Source organism: Felis catus, chromosome E1, assembly GCF_018350175.1.
Source record: "Felis catus isolate Fca126 chromosome E1, F.catus_Fca126_mat1.0, whole genome shotgun sequence".
Lineage (NCBI taxonomy): Eukaryota > Metazoa > Chordata > Mammalia > Carnivora > Felidae > Felis > Felis catus.
In genome coordinates, this window is record NC_058381.1 from 17,008,497 (window position 1) to 17,027,742 (window position 19,246).

General features: G+C 38.4%; 2 protein-coding genes across 46 annotated transcripts in view; one reads left to right on the forward strand and one right to left on the reverse strand.

Moving 5' to 3' along the window:
- Nucleotides 1-1,039, reverse strand: part of EFCAB5 (EF-hand calcium binding domain 5) — a 198,426-nt gene extending 197,387 nt beyond the window's left edge. For 6 of the 41 annotated variants that reach the window (XM_045044905.1, XM_045044891.1, XM_045044887.1 and 3 more), the window contains exon 1: nt 924-1,039. The gene's annotated coding sequence lies outside the window, so the exon portion shown is untranslated. Of the gene's footprint in view, nt 1-88; nt 636-877 lie in introns of those variants that run through there. The other 35 variants (XM_011289005.4, XM_045044886.1, XM_045044895.1 and 32 more) reach the window with 15 other exon arrangements.
- The window catches only part of SSH2 (slingshot protein phosphatase 2), a 249,790-nt gene continuing 231,238 nt past the window's right edge, over nt 695-19,246 (forward strand). For 2 of the 5 annotated variants that reach the window (XM_023244448.2, XM_023244449.2), the window contains exon 1: nt 708-954. In XM_023244448.2, coding sequence (XP_023100216.2) covers nt 892-954 — 63 coding nt within the window. In that variant the 5' untranslated portion in view covers nt 708-891. Of the gene's footprint in view, nt 955-19,246 lie in introns of all 5 variants that reach the window. The other 3 variants (XM_045044912.1, XM_045044911.1, XM_023244450.2) reach the window with 3 other exon arrangements.

The following is a 19,246-nucleotide window of genomic DNA, read 5'->3' on the forward strand; positions in this document are numbered from 1 at the left end:
GGGCTCATACAGTCTCTCTCACCTTAGGAATAATGAATGAGTGAGTCCTTAGGGGCCAGGGTAATAGAGGAAGTGTGAGGGTACCTACCATGAAGCTTCTCAGGGTATAATATGAAAAAGCTTTCTTTCTTTCACGAAGTCGCATCATAAAACATGGACTCTGAGATAGAGGGTGGTACAGCTTAGAAAAAGCCCCCGAGAGCCAGGTCAAAGGGGGATAAACTCGTCTCCTGGTCGCGCCACGAGGGTCTCTAGTCCAGTAAGTCTCACTCCCGCCTAGCGAAAGCCTTTGAAGCCCCGCGGAGCCCTTTCCCACCAGACAACGTGTTTGCCTCAGGATTTTCACCTCAGTTTCCTTTCTCTAAGATCGGTTAAGCTGTGCGCCCCCACCTCATGAAATGGTCGTCTCTCAGGAGTGGGGACTCCAAAGGCTCCCAGAACCGGGGCCCCTCCCCCCATCCCAGTTCACAGCCTCCGGGCGCGGGCAAACCGCGCGATTCCAGAGCAAAGGAGGAAACCCAGGAAGGGGCGGCGGTCAGAGGCGCAAACAACCGGCCGGCTTCCGGCAACTCAAGGGTTACGGCGAGGCGGCGGCGCGCGCCGAGGGGAGAGGCGGTTGCTGACAGGTGGCGCCTGCGCACTGGGAGCGCTCATTGTGCCCCGCTGCTGCCGAACCGCCCGCCCGCCCGCCCGCCCGCCGCCCGTTCGGCGCGTCAGTCGGCGAGAGTCCGGTGGTGGGTGCGGAGCCTGCGGCCGTTCCCTCGGCCTTTTCCTCCTCCCGTTCCCCTCACCCCCCTCCCACACCCCTTTCCCCATCCCGGCTCCGTCACCCTCCCGCCCCCCATACTCAGGACAAGAATGCCCTGCCCGGAACAACCTAGCAGCGCCTAGATGGCTTTGGTCACGGTCCAGCGGTCGCCTACCCCCAGCACCACCTCCAGCCCCTGCGCCTCGGTGAGTCCCACCCGGCGGCCGCTCCGCTCGCTTCTGTCACTGCGGCTCCGCTTTGCCTCAGCGGGTCCCGCCGAGCGCCACTGCGCACGCGCCGCGCCGCTTCCCAGGCCTTGGCACTCGGCTGCCGCGAACCCCCCACACCCCCCATCTTTAAGACGAGCTGCGGGACCCACGGGACGTTGGTTTTTGCCCCCATCACTCTGAACACCTGGCTCTCACAGTCCTCGCCCCGAACCACCCCCCCCACCCCCGTGGCATGCTTTCCTACGGCTTGAACACTTCCTTTCGCGAATGAGTCATTCTTGCTTTTCACCCTCCCCCTTCCTTGTACCCTCTGTTGCTCTGCTGCAGGGAGAGGACCATGGGACTCCTGCGTTGCCCCTAACACACACCACATCCCTATACCCACACCCATTTCACGGACTCGTTCAGTGTTCCCACCCTGCAACCCCTTCTTCAGGCTCTCCGGGGTATGTGCCTTCCCTCTAGTCACTTGCTGTCTTTCTTGGGCTCTGGTACTGTTTGGGCTTCATTGGATTGCTGAGCTGGTAGTTACTCCTTGGTTTCTTCCCTCCTCTCCAGCAGAGAGGTCTCTTTCTTGGACCTCTTACCTTTCCTCTAAGTAGTCCTGAAGCATCTGGCGCTGTTTGATAACCAGGGCCAATTCATTTATATCTTACAGGTATTAATGCCTTGCACTCATTGCTCATGATCATTCTTGTTCTTGGGTCGTGTTTGTATGCTTCAGATGCGTATGCCAGTGAAGCATGCTTCCAGAAGGAAAATACCCAACAACCAGCCTTTTCCTGCTGGGCCCTTCTTTGACTTGGCTCCTAGCCCCACCTCCATCCCTTTACACCCCACTCTTTTAGGCTTTATTCTTGAAAATCCTTATTTAAAAAAATAAAATATTGCATCAGTGGGGCGAAATGGGATCTTTAAAACATGCAAATGTTGTAGAAGGAAATAGAATGAAAATAATGAGCAACTGGAAAAGCCATCTTGAACTTCCTACAGAATTGTAATTTTTAAAACTGTGTTGGTGGATTTAGTAGTTTCAAGTTGCCAAAAGGTATTCACTAAACACTGTACCACCCTTCACTGTAAAACATCAGGTTATTCTTTATATTTATATGTTCACTGAGCCGTGGGCTTTGATATCTTGAAAATACAGTGACTTGTGATTTCAACATAGTTTCCTGAATTTCAAAATTCAGTATAGTGGTGGTTTCTTTTTTTTTTTCCCCTGAGCTTTCTTGTGAATTTTGTGTGGCCAAATTGACAATTATATCCTAATTCTAAAAGTGATTATATTTCGGGGGTTAACTTGTATTGTTGCAGAGAGCAGAACTAGGATCCTTGGGTAGAAGTTCAGGGAGGCAGATTTTCAATGATTGTAAGGAAGAAGAATCTTGTAACAGTGGAGTGGACTGCCTTGCAAAAATAGTGAATGTCCGTTGCTTAAAGTATTAAAAGAAAAGCTGGAGGACCTTTTGCCTGGAAGTTAGTATAAAGAATTCCTGCAGTGAAGGACTTCTAAGGCCTTTTCCAACTCTTAAGATTTTGTGATTTGAGAATAGTTGCACTTCAAAGGTGGTAAAACGTTTTTAAGGTCCTCTGAAGACAAGTATCATAGGATAGAAATTTAGTAAAATTTATTTATCTGTAGTACTTTATGCTAGATTTTGGAAAGTTAACATTCCATCAGACCATTTTACTTCTCTTTACTAGTAAACCCTTTGAGAATAGTGGTCACCAGGTGTGATTTTGGCTGAGAAAGCAACTGAAAGTTAGTAGAGTCATGCAAATAAATACACTATAAACCAGTATTATAGTAACATCATTTCCCCTGGGCATTGTTTAAAACAGTTTATGCTATAATAATAACATACATACATATATCAAGTTATCATACTAAGTTCCTTGAGGTGAATGATTAGTATACAGTAAGGCCATATCTACTTGATATGACTTAATTAGCCAAAACTTAGTTATTAGAATATTGAGGTATAGTAATAGTCACTTTTGAGATAGGTAATTAAATTGATCATGTGGTAAGCTCAGTTGTTGAGCTGATATTTCTATGTCTACTTACCATGGTAACTTGGTTATTTCAGTTGTGTATGCATGGCCCTCGGAATCCTGGGACGTGTGTGTGTGTAACACTCAATAGTGTTTGTATGACTGATAAGCCAGTTACCTTTCCCTTTAAATTGTCTTCCTATTTCACTTCATCCAGCGCTGTGTTCAGCAGAGTTGTCTTGTGGTTCTTGTGTTCCGATATTTGGCTGCTGTCTGACCTGCATATATTTGCTCTTGCATCTCTTGCTGCATGAATAGGTTAAGTTGTTTGTTTTAAAAGTAAAAGAGAGCAAAAAGAATCTAGAGAACCATGAAAGTAGAGATTTAATTTTGTGAGACTGGAGATTTAGATTTTTTAATTAATAATTTTAAGCATTTCATTTTACTTTTTCACTGTGGGAGGTGTAGGACATTTTAATACTGTCAGCTTTTCACTATTCATTTTGGGGATTAAAAAAATCTAATGATCATCTACTGGGTATGTGTGGCTGTTATAGATACTAACATGCATAAGACATTGACCCTGTCTATCAGGATCATGTAATCTTGGAGGGGGCAGAAAGAACAAATGTGAGATGAGAGGGTAGAAAAGGAGAGCGAGGGAAATGATACCGCATGTATATGAATAGCTGGTTTGTAATGGCCAGTATTGTCTGAATTCAGATTAAGATAAATTCACTACTGGCAATAGTAGAAGTAACAGTATCTCACATCTCTTGGGTTTTTGTCTGTGCCAGGCATCATGCCAAGTGCTTTACGTGGATTAACTCATTTACTCCTCACAATATGTCCAAAGGAAATTGCTATTATCCCTATCTTACAGATGAAGAAACTGAAGCAAAGAGCCATTAAGGAATGTGCCCAGTGTCACTTAGCTGTTGAAGATTTGTCTAACTTTAGAATTTTCCATCTGGTAATCAAAGAAAAGTACACATAGTAGGTGGATCTCAAACTAGGCCTTTAAGGATGGGTAGAATATGTATAGGCTGGGATAGAAGCTGGGAAGTAGAGAGTATTCCAGGTGGAGAGAAGCTATATTCCCAACACTTACAGGCAGAAAAGTACAAGGCATATCTGAAGGACTTAACTAGACCAGTTTGAAGGAGGATTTCTTTGGAAGAGTAGTAAGAGATAAAGGTGAAGAGGAAGCTGGGACTGCATAGACTCCTGAGCTTAGGAGGTTGAACTTGATGGGGAAGGTAATGGAGAGTCTTCAGAGGTTTTGAACAGATATAATCACAGTGGTGTTTTAAGAAAATTGATCTGGCAGCTGTTGGCCAGAGGGATTTGAGAGAGGCAAAGGAAGGCCATGAGTGGAACCAGTTAGAGGCTATTGTGGTAGCTCAGGTGTAAGATAAAAAGGCCTAAACTGGGGATGTGAACTGGTAGTGGAAAGAAAGGGACAGATGTGAGGGATTATGGAGAAAACACAAAGGGCTTGGGAACTGACTGGATATAGGGGAGGAGGAATCAGAGATGCCAACTCTTGGAATGTATTGTTCTTCTAAGATAATAGATGTTTCCTAATGAATAGGAGGCAATTTAAGAATTATCTCTTTCCTTCTTTCTGGTATGAATTTTATGAGTGGATACCTATGTTGATCCAGGGTCATATAAACACAATGAAATACTATAAAAATATTTTACTTTTGTGTAGTGCTTTATACTTTTCAGAGTGTTTTTGTGTTTGTGATCTACTTTAAGTCTAGAGCGGCCTTATAAGTTATGCAGGACAGGTACCAAGGTTAAAAGACTTACTGAAGGTTACAAAACTGGTTGGTGTAAGAACCTGCACTAGAACTAAGTTCCTTGGCTCCTAGTCCACATTTCTTTCCATGGTGTGAAACAGCATATGAGTTTCTGATCCTGAGAACTTGACTGCCAGTATAGTAAAGAAATCAAGACTTAAGATACAATCAAGAACTCCTCTTTGCAGTTCATTTATATTGTAAGCTTAACTAGAACAGAATCATCTAGGTCTGTGCAAATCATTTTTAGGTGATACCCTTATTTGAAGCCTATTATCTCTTAGTTTATACATAATTCCTAAAACTTGGATATTTAGTTTTCTTATTCTTAGAAGATTATCAACAGCAAAAAAGGAATGGAAAGTGTGGCAAGTGCTGCTAAAGACAGGCTGCTAATAGTTCTGGGGAAATGATAGCTGATGGTTTTATAGCAAGGGAGGAAGAAGATGATTTCTAAATAACTGGCATAAGAAAAAATTTGGCAGTTATGAACTACTTAATGTGAGGACAAATCCCTCTCTAAGATGACCCTGAATAATCATAATAAAGCTTCATCTTATTTTCTCTTCATTTAAGCAGTCAGGATTGAGTGAATTGTACTTTTAGATAGACATCCATCCAATTCTCACTGAAGTTTTGATGTTTATAATGTACATTTTAATTAATCAGGAAATTTATTTACATATATGATACTTGATAAATAAGATACTATTGAATTACTTATTTATTATATATATTCAAATATGACTGCATCTTTCCCCAGAGAAAATAAAACCATAGCAAATATGAAATTGATTTATCTGAAGTATAAATACTTAAAAGTGATGCCTTTAAATTTTTAAAAGCTTTAGAAACTTTCTTACACTGTAGAAATAATACATGGGCAGTGTAGGAAATTTTAGAAAATATAGAAAAGCACAGAAAAGATAAAATATATGTGTTCTATCTATCTACCTATTTATATATGTGTTACATCTATATATATATAACATAGCTGAAATGCTGCTGTGTATGTAACTTCATATATATATATTTTTTAAGTTTGAAATAAATCATAGATGTAGTACCATATCACTTAAATGGCTGCATTGAGCAGTTATATTATAACTCATTCTAACCATTCCATTATTAGTAAACATCTGATTTTTTTCCAAATTTTTTTTATTGCTATTTTAAATCACATTGCAGTGAACATCATTGGGCATAAATATTTGACAGCATTTTGGACCTTACTAAAATTTCAAGAAATAGAATTACTGGATCACAGACCAGCATAGTGTAAGAATACTCATTTATCCTAACCTTATTAACACTGGATATTCTCATTTCACATTTAATCATTAGTAATTTTCAAAGATAAAGAATAGTAGCTCGTTGGTTTTATGTATATCTTATTACTAGACAGGTTGAGTATTTTTCAAATCTTTATTAGGCGTTTCTGTTAACTTTTTTAAAAGATAGTTTTATTGAGGTATCGTCTCCAAAGCCTAAAATAGACCCGTTTTAATAATTTTATAATTCAGTGATTTTTAGTAAAGTTACAGAGTTGTACAACCTTCACTATAATCCCTTATTTCCATTATATGAGCTATTTGGTCATTCTTTTCAACCTGTGTACCCTCTTGATATATTATGAATATTAACTCTTCATTTATTAGCACTATTTGCTTGGAATTGTTTGTATTGCCCTTAGAATAAAGTCTACACTCCAGAGTTTTGCTAGCAAGACTTCTAATGAGCTAACCTTGCTTTTACCTCTTCAGCCCTGTATCTTCCCAAGTTCCTGCCTTGCACACTGCTCAGTCAAGCTGACATGCCATGCTCCCTTTGATCTCTAGGCTTTTGCACATGCTGTTTCCTTTACCTGGAACACTTTCTTCATCTCTTTACCTGACTAATTCCTACTCATCCTTCAGGTCCCAGCTTAAATGTCACTTCTTCTGGGAAGCTTCCCTGGCTCCACTCCCAGACTATGGTAGGTGCTCCTTCTATGCGCACCGTAGTACCTTATACTTACCCATCATGGCTCTTATCTCCTTAACATACTTGATTGTTTGACTGCTTATCTCCCCAACTAACCTTTAAGCCAGGGACTAGGTCTGTTTTCATAATTTTGTATCATTAGGGTCAAAAATATTGGACATGTGGATCAGTGGATGGATGACTCGATGGATATAGTATTATTCAGTAGTCTTTTCCATTTTGAGTTCTTCCATTGTTTTTAAGCATTTCTGTTTCCAGAAGCCTTTTAAGACTTTGGGTACATATTGCTAAATTGTCCTCTAGAAAGGCTGAATCAAACTTTGTAGACAAACTGTGAAATATGCCAGAGGTCAGGTGCATAAAATGTTGGCTCTGCTGTTCCCTCGTTAGCCCTGAGTATCATCATCATCATCATCCATTTTCTTTATTATAATAAGTGCTGTTGTTTATTGAACACTTACTCTGTACCAGGCACTATGCTGAGTACTTTACATGCATTGTTACTTAATTTTTACATCACTCCTGTGGCTTAGATATTATTATTATCCCTATTTTACAAGGAAAATTGATGCTCAGAGAAGTAAAATGAGTTGCCCAAGTAAAATGAGTGATAGGCCTGATGTCTGACCCCAGACATTTTCCTCTTAACCTCTGCTGTTTTATTGCTTACATTTTTTTCAGAGGTTAAACATTTTTTTTTTTCAAATATTTGCTATTATATGTTTTATATTCCCTGTTTGGTAAGTCACTCACGCGATTAGCCCAGCTTTCTCCATGGATAGTTATTTTTGCCATATTGATTTGTAAAGAATTTTAAAGTAATCTCTACACTCAATGTAGGGCTTGAACTCATGACACCAAGATCAAGAGTTGCATGCTGTACCGACTGAGCCAGCGGAGCTCTCCTGATTTGTAAATATTTTTTATACACTAAGAATATTAACCTTTTTCTGTTATGGTGGACATTTGCCTTGGTTTTTCATTTGCCACTTTGTTTTATTCATTTCGATGTGTAGACATTTAAAAAATTTTAATGCCATCAATCTAAAGTCTATGTGTATATGTTTTTCCATTGTTTTTCTGCTTAGTTCAATTTTCCATCATTAGAGAAATATTCACCTGTATTTCTTAAGTTTTTTAATAGTTTATTTTTATGTTTAACTTTTATCACCTGAAATTAATTTTACTACATGGTATGAGGTAAATATTAAACTTATTTTGTCCCTGGGGCGCCTGGGTGGCGCAGTCGGTTAAGCGTCCGACTTCAGCCAGGTCACGATCTCGCGGTCCGTGAGTTTGAGCCCCGCGTCAGGCTCTGGGCTGATGGCTCGGAGCCTGGAGCCTGTTTCCGATTCTGTGTCTCCCTCTCTCTCTGCCCCTCCCCCGTTCATGCTCTGTCTCTCTCTGTCCCAAAAAATAAATAAAAAACGTTGAAAAAAAAAAAAATTTAAACTTATTTTGTCCCAAATAGATAACAACTTGTCTCAGTGCATTTTATGAAACAATCACCTTTTTTTCTTTTCTTTTTTTTTTTTAATGTTTATTTATTTTGAGAGAGAGCACGAGCAGGGCAGGGGGCAGAGAGCAAGGGAGAAAGAGAATCCCAAGTGTTGACAGCGCAGAGCCCCTCACGAACTGTGAGATCATGAACTGAGCCAAAATCAAGAGTCGGACACTTAACCAACTGAGCCACTCAGATGTTCCCCAATCACTTCTTTTTCTAATGGTGTATAATTCTACCTATGGGAGATACTAAATTGGAGTATAAGCTAGAATGTGTTCCATTGCTATTCCCACAGGAGTTTAGTTTAGCACATACTACTTAGTATTCATTAAGAGTTGGATGGACAGACAATAAACTTAAACTAGCTTAGATTTAAACATTTTGACTCAGGTGCCTTGCGAAGTCCAGAGTAAGAGCATGCCTTTGGTAATCAAAAGGTATCTTCAGGTTTCTTGTCCTTTATATCTGGCTTTAAGTGAGAGGGAACAGATTCTAAATTATGTGCAGTCTGAAAAAGGTACCATGCAGAGCCCATACTGCTTCCTATATAGCACCATTAAATATCATTCCTAGTACCAGCAGCTTGGAAAAACAGCTTTACTGTTTTTCCATTAAATGCCTGCTGTTTTGCTGGCTACACATTGCCTGGCCCATCGTAGGCATTCACGTGTCCATTTTTTTTCACCTATTTGTTCATTCATTCAAAAATCTTAGCTATAGTAAGGGAACTATTTCTAATAATAATAATAATAATAATAGTGTGATTATTGATAAGACCCTTTATCCAATCTGAAATATGCCAGAGCTCAAGTATAAATGGGAGAGACCTAAGGAAGCTTGTTAATCAGCAAATATTTAATGAGTGCTATTTTGTTCAAGTAACCCCATCCATTCTCTTCCTCTGGTTCTTAGCGCTGAGTCCTTTTCAGATTCTTTTACAAACTGCCCTCCATTTTCTTGTCCAGCTGAGCAGCACAGCTGCTGTTCACAGTGCCCTTCATTTTCCTGTTTGTCAAGAGAAAGTCCTGTGAGGTGATCTTGGCTCTGAAATGTAGTGAGAGGTCCCATGGTTCCCTAGATTTCCTGAAAGACGGGAAATATTTCACTTGCTGAATGAGAGAGGATATGCTTAGAAACAAATGGGGGAGAAGTAGCATACTGTGTTCCAGCCTAGTTTTCATGAAGCTGTTTAATTTAATTTTTTTTTAAAAGGTAATTTTAGTACCTTTTTGTACCCTGGGCTATACTCAGTTCTAGAGTTATCTATTTACTCATTCATGCCAGTGTCAAGGATCCAGCAACCCGTTAGTCCCTGGCTTCAGGAAGCTTTTAGAGTATAAGTAGAGAGATTGGTATTAAGTAAATAGTGTAGTAATCATAGATGATATAAGCCTTGAGGAAGAGAAAGAAGGCCACCAAGGGTTTCTTAGTTGAGGCTTCAATAGTGAGTGGGAGTTGGCTTAGCAGACAGAGGGTTAGGGGTGAGTAGCAGGAGGGAGGGAAGCATTCTCAAGCATGAACTTAAAGCACAAGGGTAGAAATGGCAGATGTACGCTGGGAACCACAAGCAGTACAGTGCTGATGTCTTGCAAAGTGCAGAAAATAGGGCTGGAGAAGTAAACATAATTTCTTCTGAACTATAACATCTGTGCTGTTACTTTTACCTTTCATATGGTATGTCTGTTCTCTTGACTTTCCTGTAAAGCGAGTTTGTTAAAATTTGTGATTAGGGGCAAGTATAACTGTCCTAATAGCTACCATGTTTCAAGCGTCTGCTGTGCTGTAGAAACTAGGTTCAGTGCTAAACAGGCATCACAACAACCATTCGAAGGAGTACCATTATCGTTTCTATTTTACAGATAAACTGATTTTCAGAGAGATGTCTACATTCCCCCAGCATGGAGTGGCAGAGCTGGGATTTAAACTTTGCTTATCATACTCAGAAACAAACTACTAGACTAAATTATCTTCTGGATATTAGCGTTAGTCTCTCTTCCCAGGTGCTGTTTGATTTCTTCCCCCCTCCCTTTTTTTAAATTCATTTTGTTTCATGTTTGCCCTGTGTTAGTTTGAATCACTGTGACTTGTGTCATTTTCCTGCTTATGCCTTCCTTGGTAGTTGATAAACTCATTTGAGAGCCTTCTCAGGCACTGTGGAATGATATAAAGCATTATCTTTGTCTTAGAATTTTCAGGTCTAGTGGGGGAAGGCAGCATAACCAAAAAAAGTAGTATAGTGAGGGCAATGGGAGAGGCAAAACCAAGTGTGTACAAGGAAGAAGATACCAGTTCCAAAAGGAATAATGGATAGGGAATGTGAAACAGTAATTGGAAAAGATGGAGGAACAAAAGATCTTTGCGACTAAGAAAATGAAAGATATGCTATTTACTTCTAAATATTAATCCCTTCCAGTTCCATTCATAGTTAGAAGCAAGTTTTTTTGTTTTTTTATTTTCCTACAGGGTGGTTATTGTGAGATATTGCTGTCTAAGGCATGGTAGCCTGATAATCAAGCTTCTATCTTTGGAAAATGTGTATTTCTGAGTGTTACCTTGCCTCTTACCTACTCTTCCTCTCCCAACTCCATACCTTCCCCTAGTGAAAGAAAAATCTAACAACTTCTTTTTCACTGCTTCAGACAGATGGGGGGATATATGAAATTATATTTATTGAAGTTTAAGGAAAGACGTCTTTGTGCAACTTGCTCATTGGAGCAATGATTTTCCAATTATTACTTCAGACATTTTTATAGAAACAGCAACAACTTGGGAGAGCCCTTTTTTTTTTTTCACAGTTATGATACTTAGCATGTCTCAAGCAAAATTAAAGTAAACCACATGTTAGCATCTCATGACGCATCTTAATCTGTTAAGGAAGTTCATTGATTCTTTGGGGTTTGAGAAAGAGATTGTGGTTTAGAATAAAAATAGTATCTATGATTCTAATATATACCATGTGATGGGGAAGCCCTAATAGTATTTTCATTTCTCTCTTCTTAAGCTTCAAAAATACCTATAGCAACATGAAGCAGTCCACTTGTAGTGGTTAATAGTGTAGGGTCTGGAAAATATCTGCCTGAATCTGAATCCTGACTTTACAATTTACTAGACTTAATAAATAAGTCACTTCAGTGTTCTATGCTTCAGTTTGCCCATCTGTAAAATAGGAGTAATAATAGTACTTCTTTCATAGAAATAAGCATTAAATGAGAGAATGCCTTAGTACCATGTCTGGCACCAAATAAGCATACATTCATGGAGTATTAGTTGTTTTTACAATGATGGTGATTTAGGATGGCTATTTGTTTATTAAGCAGTCTTTCATTAGAGTACACATTTAGTGGAGAAGAGACTTTCTTTATGACAATAGAATTCAAACAAATAGCCCGTTTCAGGGGTTAGTTTCTCTATATCTTTTTTCTTTCTGTTTAATTATTTTTTACTTAGCAATAGCTTTATTTTTTAAATCAGGGAGTCTCTGCTCTAGTTGCCAGTCTCCCGGCAGAGTATGTTGTGTGTGGTTTTGTAATGACCCTGGAGCACCATACAGAATCATTAATGCAACTGTAATCTTTAAAACTCTCCGTCCCTTGAGAGCTTATCAATTTACTAGGCCATGCTTAGCAGCATATGAATTTATTAGATGTTCTGCTATATGGTAGGATGGATCATTGGAAGTGGTCATCTTAGTTTGGATAGTCAAATAATAGGCTGTGTTGGTGTTTTTAATGATGGAGGCTATAAATCATGTGGCAAAGTAGAACAGAAATTTACAGATATTTTTTAAATATGCAGAATCTGAGGACACTGAATGTATTCATGGGTTTAAATATATCTTTGTACAAAGAAACAATAGGTGAGAAGAATGATCTGTCTAATTCAGCTATACCAAACAGTTGGGAGTTGAAATTGAATGCAGCTTTTACAAGATGTATTATTTCTAAAGCAACTGAATGGTGATATAACAAGAGGTCTTTGGTTCAGGCTTTGGCTGCATTTTGATTATAGTTTTTATTATTGAACCCTGTTAGAAAATAAGACAACCTATTTCTTCTTTGAGAGAGTACTTTAAAAAATTGCACTAAGTTTTCAGTGAGCACAATATTTTGATTCTTCTTCTTGATCTATCTTATATAAGCTGCAACTTTTCAACTGTGAGCATTTTTTATGCTGATTCTGTGGTTTTCAATTAAACTTCAAAGGAAACTATACTGACTGTAAAGGAAGTCTGGTTAGGCAAGATGTGGCCGAAAAATCCAGGAACTCCTCCACTTGCTTACAAAACATTTTTGCAGGGTATAGAATCTTGAAAATTAAATATAGGGCTTTTAGGAGAAAGAAGATATTCTTAGGAGATTTCCATTTAAGCACTGTTTTATGGAGCTTTAATCCAAAAGATTTTAAAAATAAAGAGAGTTTTATTAATTAAACCATAAAGTCTTATTTTGTTTCTGAAAAATGTCTTATAGAAGACTGTAGTTATGGCACAAAATGAAAATCATTAAAGGCACAAGGATGATTTGAACCTCTGTACTGGGTGAGCTTGTTTAGAATGCCAGTCTGCCAAAAGTTAGAAATAGAGATATCGCTCACCAAATTAGTCTTTCCTTTGCTTCCAGCTGTCCTTTCAGGTGATTCAAGGCACTCAGAGGAAGACTGTGTTTTACAGGTCCCAGCCTTTTTCTTTCTTTTTCTCATAGATTTTTTTTCAGTTTATTGGATTGCACTCATTTGCAAAACATTTAAGTGTACTGTGCACAAGACTTTGTGTCATTTAAGCTACTAGTAGTCTACCCTTTTTAAAACAACTTGCCTTATCTTAAGTATGTGATCTAGAAAATTAGATGATTGAGATTCTGTGTTTTATTCTCTTCATTCTGCTGATGTACTGAAATGTCCCATTTCATTTTGTACTTTTTTATTCTGTGTTTTATTTGTGGCTCACATTTTGGAAGTAACCATGATAGTGATTCTCTAATTAGAAATTCTCTAATTAGTGATTCTCTTTTCTGCAATAGTTGTGTGGACTCCAAAGTGAAGCCTTATATAGAATTAGATCATATATGGTCCTGCATTCAAAGAAGAAGGAAAAATTATTGAAACGGACAGTTGCCTTTGGAAAATATTTGAACACACACAAATGTTCTTGGAAAATGTATGGGTCAATAGTAGAGAAAATGCCTTATGAGATAGTTATTTCTTAACCCCTCCCTAAAGTTAGAAAGTTCTCTTTCCTCATTTTGCTTTTTACCTACTGTACTTGATTTGTTACTGACTTTCTGAAATATAATTTTGGAAGTTGAGAGCAGAATTTTTTTTAAGATTATTAGGTAATGTGACAGTGATATTGAAATGATGAGGTTTTTTTGTTTTGTTTTGTTTTGTTTTAATGCTGCTAAACCTTTCTTGATTATATTCCTCTGAAGAAAAAGTATTTTATACACTGGCCCTCATTCAGTATACTTTTCTCCCTGCCACATCCGGATCCAAAAGGACAGTTTCCCTCTCTGGCTAATTTAATAATGATTTTATGTCTTAAGAACTTGTTCTCAAGGAAGTAGGCTGCATTATAGTATAGTGATTAGATTGGCTTTAGGTTCTGGACTCAGATTCTGAAGTTAAAATCCCAGCTCTCCCACTTACTAAGTACTGACTTTGGGCAAATCACCTTTCTAAGCTTCGCTTCCTTATCTTATAGAATTACTGTTGGCTTTCATGAAATAACTGAATGACTGCTTAGCACAGTGTTTAGCATTATAGCATAATGAGTGTTCAGTAACTGCTCGTGATTACTGTCGTTAAGTAGATTTAATTCTTTGCTTTTTGCACAGTATTACATACATACTTAATTTTAAGAGATTATGATAGCTTGGCTACCAAAGCATATTTATTTTAGGTGATATATTTGAGTCTTTACTGAATTGTGTCCAGTATGTTGTATTCTCAGATGTGTTACTTTATGAGAAGTTGTATACCCTGGATTAAAATGGACACAGCCATCTTTGTAATGGTAATGAAGTGATGTATAATTGAAGTATATTTGAAGATGGTGAGAACTGTAGTTTGTGGTTACCTACAACTACCATTAGAGCTATTAAAATTCTTTTCAGATAAAGATAGGGTGAACTTTTGCACTGAGTGTATGTCCAAATATAATGTTCAGTGGGCACAAATGGGTGATATTTAAGCTAATTCAGCCCTTCGTTTATATTATTTTCCAAGGAATTCACGAGAAATAGTCTTCTGGTAGTTGAGATGTGTGTCATTTCTTGGAACTGCTTCTAGTGAAAGTCTACGTTATTTAGCAATTCTAAATGACAGCCATCTTGAAAGAGCCCACAACATCATCCCCCACCTGTGACTAATGAGATTTTTGTGAAATTCTGGCTTTAATAGCTTTGGCTATCAGAACCCCAAACCTTTTACCAGTAATGTGCAGTAGTGGTGTAAGCTTACCTTGCTAAGACTACAAAATCACAACCCAAATTTCTTGTTTTGGGGATCTTGGATACAATAATTTTTATATTTCTTTGCTACTTCTATGAGGGAAATGCAGGAAGTTTCTTGAAACCTTTGATTACTGTCAAAATCTTAGTGTTTATTTATAAATATTGCCTCCTAGGGTTTCACAGAATTTCAGAACTGGAAAATTGACTACTCTGACTCTTTTACTGTTAGTTTCCAGAGTTTGGCCTCAGGAATAAAGTTTAGAATAACTCCTTTCTTGAGCAGTTTTAGGAGAGTTTTTGCTATACTAAAAACCCTACACTTTGTCTTAGGTAGGAATTGATTGGAGGTTTTCTAGAATGCTAGGCATTCAAGTGGCCATCTGGGTTCTAGGCTAGACATACATTGAAATGTAATACAGAAGGTCACATATTTAAATATGGCAGTGGGATTAGGCAGATGAACAAAATTAGTGAAGCTGGCCAAATGGGGCCTGTGATAATTTGGAGACTAAGAGCTCTATTATCAGGGGCTGGCAGTTGTAACGAAGTGAGAGTGTAGATACAGTGTTTCCGGAAAGTCTTCTAGTTCAAGAAATACTAGTAGTGCAGATTGTTATGTGAAATCTCCTGATTTTTAAATGTTAGCAACTGAATTGGCTGGAAATGATTTTGGCTGCAAGTAACAAAAGACCAAGTTTAAATCATAAGAATATTTTTGGTTTATGTGACAGAAAGTCCAAGATAGATAGTCCAGGACTACTCAGCAGCTGAACAATGTCATAAGGATCCAAGTCCTTTATAACTTTATGTTCTGCCATTAATAGTATACTGATTCCCATTTTAATGCACATTAAAAAAGTATCTGTTGTAGCTCCAGGCAGCCCAGGCAGTACATCCATGTTTGATGCAAGAAGAGGTAAAACGGTACACTGCCAGCATTTCACTGATTGATTGATTAGGAAAGTATAAATTTTCTCTCAAACAAACCCCCCATTCCTAGCCGACTTCTCTTTTAGTCTCTGGCCAAAACTAGGTTACATGATTACCTAGGTGCAAGAGAGCCTGGGAAGGCAAGTATGTGACTTTCCAGCTTAATCATTGAGTGGCAGGAAGGGAGAAGGATATTTGCAACAGCTGTTTCAGACTTTGTCTATCATAACAACTAATGAAGATTTAATTTTTTTTAATGATTATTTTTGAGACAGAGATAGAGTGTAGGTGGGGAGGGGCAGAGAGAGACAGTGAGACACAGAATTCAAAGCAAGCTCCAGGCTCTGAGCTGTCAGCACAGAGCCCAAAGTGGAGTTCAAACTCACGAACCGTGAGATCATGACCTGGGCCGAAGTCAGACGCTTTACTGACTGAGCCACCGAGGCGCCCCACAACTAGTGAAGATTTAAAGGAATGTATCCTGAGGGCTAAAGAGAGCTTATCTGTGGCCCCAGATTTATGTTGTGGGCCACCAGTTTGTGAATACTTTATAACAGTATTTTTTTTTCCCCATTTACTACTCACTCCTGACTTACATCAGTTAGTTATTTTATTAGGTTTCTAGGATAACTTGGTGGAAAAGAAGCATCTTTTTGTAATGTGGAAAGTGTTGAACTTGAAATGAGAAAACTTGAGTTTAAGTACTGGTATAAAGACTTACTGGCAGAGTAATACTGGACAAGTTTGCTTAATCTTTCTGAACTTCTCATTTCCCATCTGGAAAATGGGCATATTGTAGTAGAGCATAGTAGTTGAATGCAGAGGCTTTGGAATCAGAAAAACCCAAGTTGGAATCTTACCTCTGCCAAGCAAGTTGCACGATCTCTCTGCCTGTTAATTCTTTTGTAAAACAGGTTAATAGTTGTACCTACCTCACAGAGTCTTTATGAAAACCCATGAGACACACAGTGAAGTCCTATCACAGACACAGAGGAAGTCCTGTCCTCCAGAGTTCTAAAGTTAACATATAAGGCAAAAATCAAATTATAGTCAAAATTATCCCTGAAAAATATCTCTTAAACCACCCATAAAGAACAATATATATGGTTTTGGGCATAAAACTTTGTAACTGAGACTGTCTGAGGGGATGTGGTTTCTTTCATCTCATGCTCACTTTGTTACATGCACTTGTTGAATGTAATTGCAGGTAAAATCATGTGCACTGTAGGATAACTTATATTTTCATTCGTAATTACTCTCTTCCAAGCACATGTAATCAAATTAGCATAAATGAAATGCACAATTGTTGCAACTCCAGAGTTATTATGAGGTACTTGTCATAGAACCTGGGCCTTTTAAGTCTCCCATAATGGTAGCTGTTATTTTTACCATAGGTATAGCACATGATGTGTGAGGATGATGAAATTTAAGTTGTCTAGAGCTCATCTAGACTCCTGATGTGCAATATGGACCAAAGATGGGTTTTTTTCTGTCACACTAGCCAAAACTTAGACAAAGTGATAATTTCACTGTTGAGGGATTAGGACAAAGATTATCAATTGTATATCAAGGGAAAATTCTAACATAACTGCCTCCAAATATATAGGCCAAAGTTAATATGATCTGAAGAAAATATGCTAATTTTCTTTTATATATATATATTTTTTAATTTATTTTTTTTTAACGTTTATTTATTTTTGAGACAGAGAGAGACAGAGCATGAACGGGGGAGGGTCAGAGAGAGGGAGACACAGAATCTGAAACAGGCTCCAGGCTCTGAGCTGTCAGCACAGAGCCCGACGCGGGGCTCGAACTCACGGACCGCGAGATCACAACCTGAGCCAAAGTCGGACGCTTAACCAACTGAGCCACCCAGGCGCCCCTCTATTTTTATTGTTTAAATTTTTAAGTGTATCATTTATACAGAAGAATATTTTTATTTTATTATTATTTTTTAACATTTTATTTATTATTGAGAGACAGAGAGAAACAGAGCATGAGCAGGGGAGGGGCAGAGAGAGGGGGAGACACGGAATCTGAAGCAGGCTCCAGGCTCTGAGCTGTCAGCACAGAGCCTGACACGGGGCTCAAACTCACAAACCAAGAGATCATGACCTGAGCCGAAGTCAGATGCTTGACCGACTGAGCCACCCAGGCACCCCTATACAGAAGAATATTTTTAAAGAATATTTTGATTTTAATGCAAATTTTTTTTTTTGCTTCCTTTCAAATTTATGATGTAAAGGTTTTCAAAGGACAAAGTGATATTAAGTGGAGTGCAAGATGTTAGGGTTAGGAAACCCTAATGATAAAATTCATCTGGGACTCATTCATCAAGGATGTTAACCATTTTCAACTAAAGCTATACTGAGCCATAAATAGCTACTGGTGATCTGTTTCACAGTGTTGACACATATGTCCAACAAGATCTTGTACCACTGACAAAAAGTACTTTTTTGTACTTACATTTGTAGCTTAAAATACTTAGGACTTAAGTTGCTTGGGTCATATTGGAGTGCTCAAATATAATGAATCATATATAGGGTAAGGTATAAATATAACTTAAGAAATTGCCATATAGGAAGACAAATAGGACACCCCCTTTTCTGAGAAGTATTTACTTTGCAGGTTACAATGGGCAGGGGTGCAGCCTCTGAATGTTTTTCTTGAAGATCCAAAATTTTAAAATAAGCTTAAGAGTGATAGTAAAACTCTTAAGAGCAGTAGTGTGCTTTTTTTCAAGTGTTATCCAAGTGTTTTCTACTCAATGTAAAGTTGTCTAAACTTGTACCTTATCACTTGTTGCTTGGTATAGGGTTGTCTTGTTTTTAAACAAAGGAGGAAAATCTTGTTTTAAGGTGACTCATATAGTGATGTAGTACATTAGTAACAGGGTGGTGTTTCTTTGCTCAGTATGAGCATTAGTAATAACAGACACTGGCAACTTTCCCATAGACTTTAATTCATATTTGGGAATTCTTAGGAATCTGAGTGTACAGGGACCTGGTTCCAGAAAGTCTTAATAGTAAGAATGGTTAAGTATGACTGCTATGTGACCATGGGAATTTAAGGTGTGACGTTTATAATATATGAGTTATAATTAGCTTATACTTCTAAAACTTTAAATATCTCTCAGTCTCTCTTATCTGTGATTATTTTTTTCCTGCTGTCCTTTGAGACTCATTCATTTATGATTGGCTGATTTATCCATTTACAGTTAATTAAATTCAGCTTCTGAGTCTTATTTTATTTATTTATTTATTTTTTAATCTTACTGTGGTTATGGAACTAGGCCTAATGGAAACTTGATTTTGATATCTTTACAGCTATACAGATATTGCCATGATACCTGGAAATACTGTTTGCTAGTAAAAAGGGGACAGGTATGGGGCGCCTGGGTGGCGCAGTCGGTTAAGCGTCCAACTTCAGCCAGGTCACGATCTCGCGGTCCGTGAGTTTGAGCCCCGCGTCAGGCTCTGGGCTGATGGCTCAGAGCCTGGAGCCTGTTTCCGATTCTGTGTCTCCCTCTCTCTCTGCCCCTCCCCCGTTCATGCTCTGTCTCTCTCTGTCCCAAAAAATAAATAAACGTTGAAAAA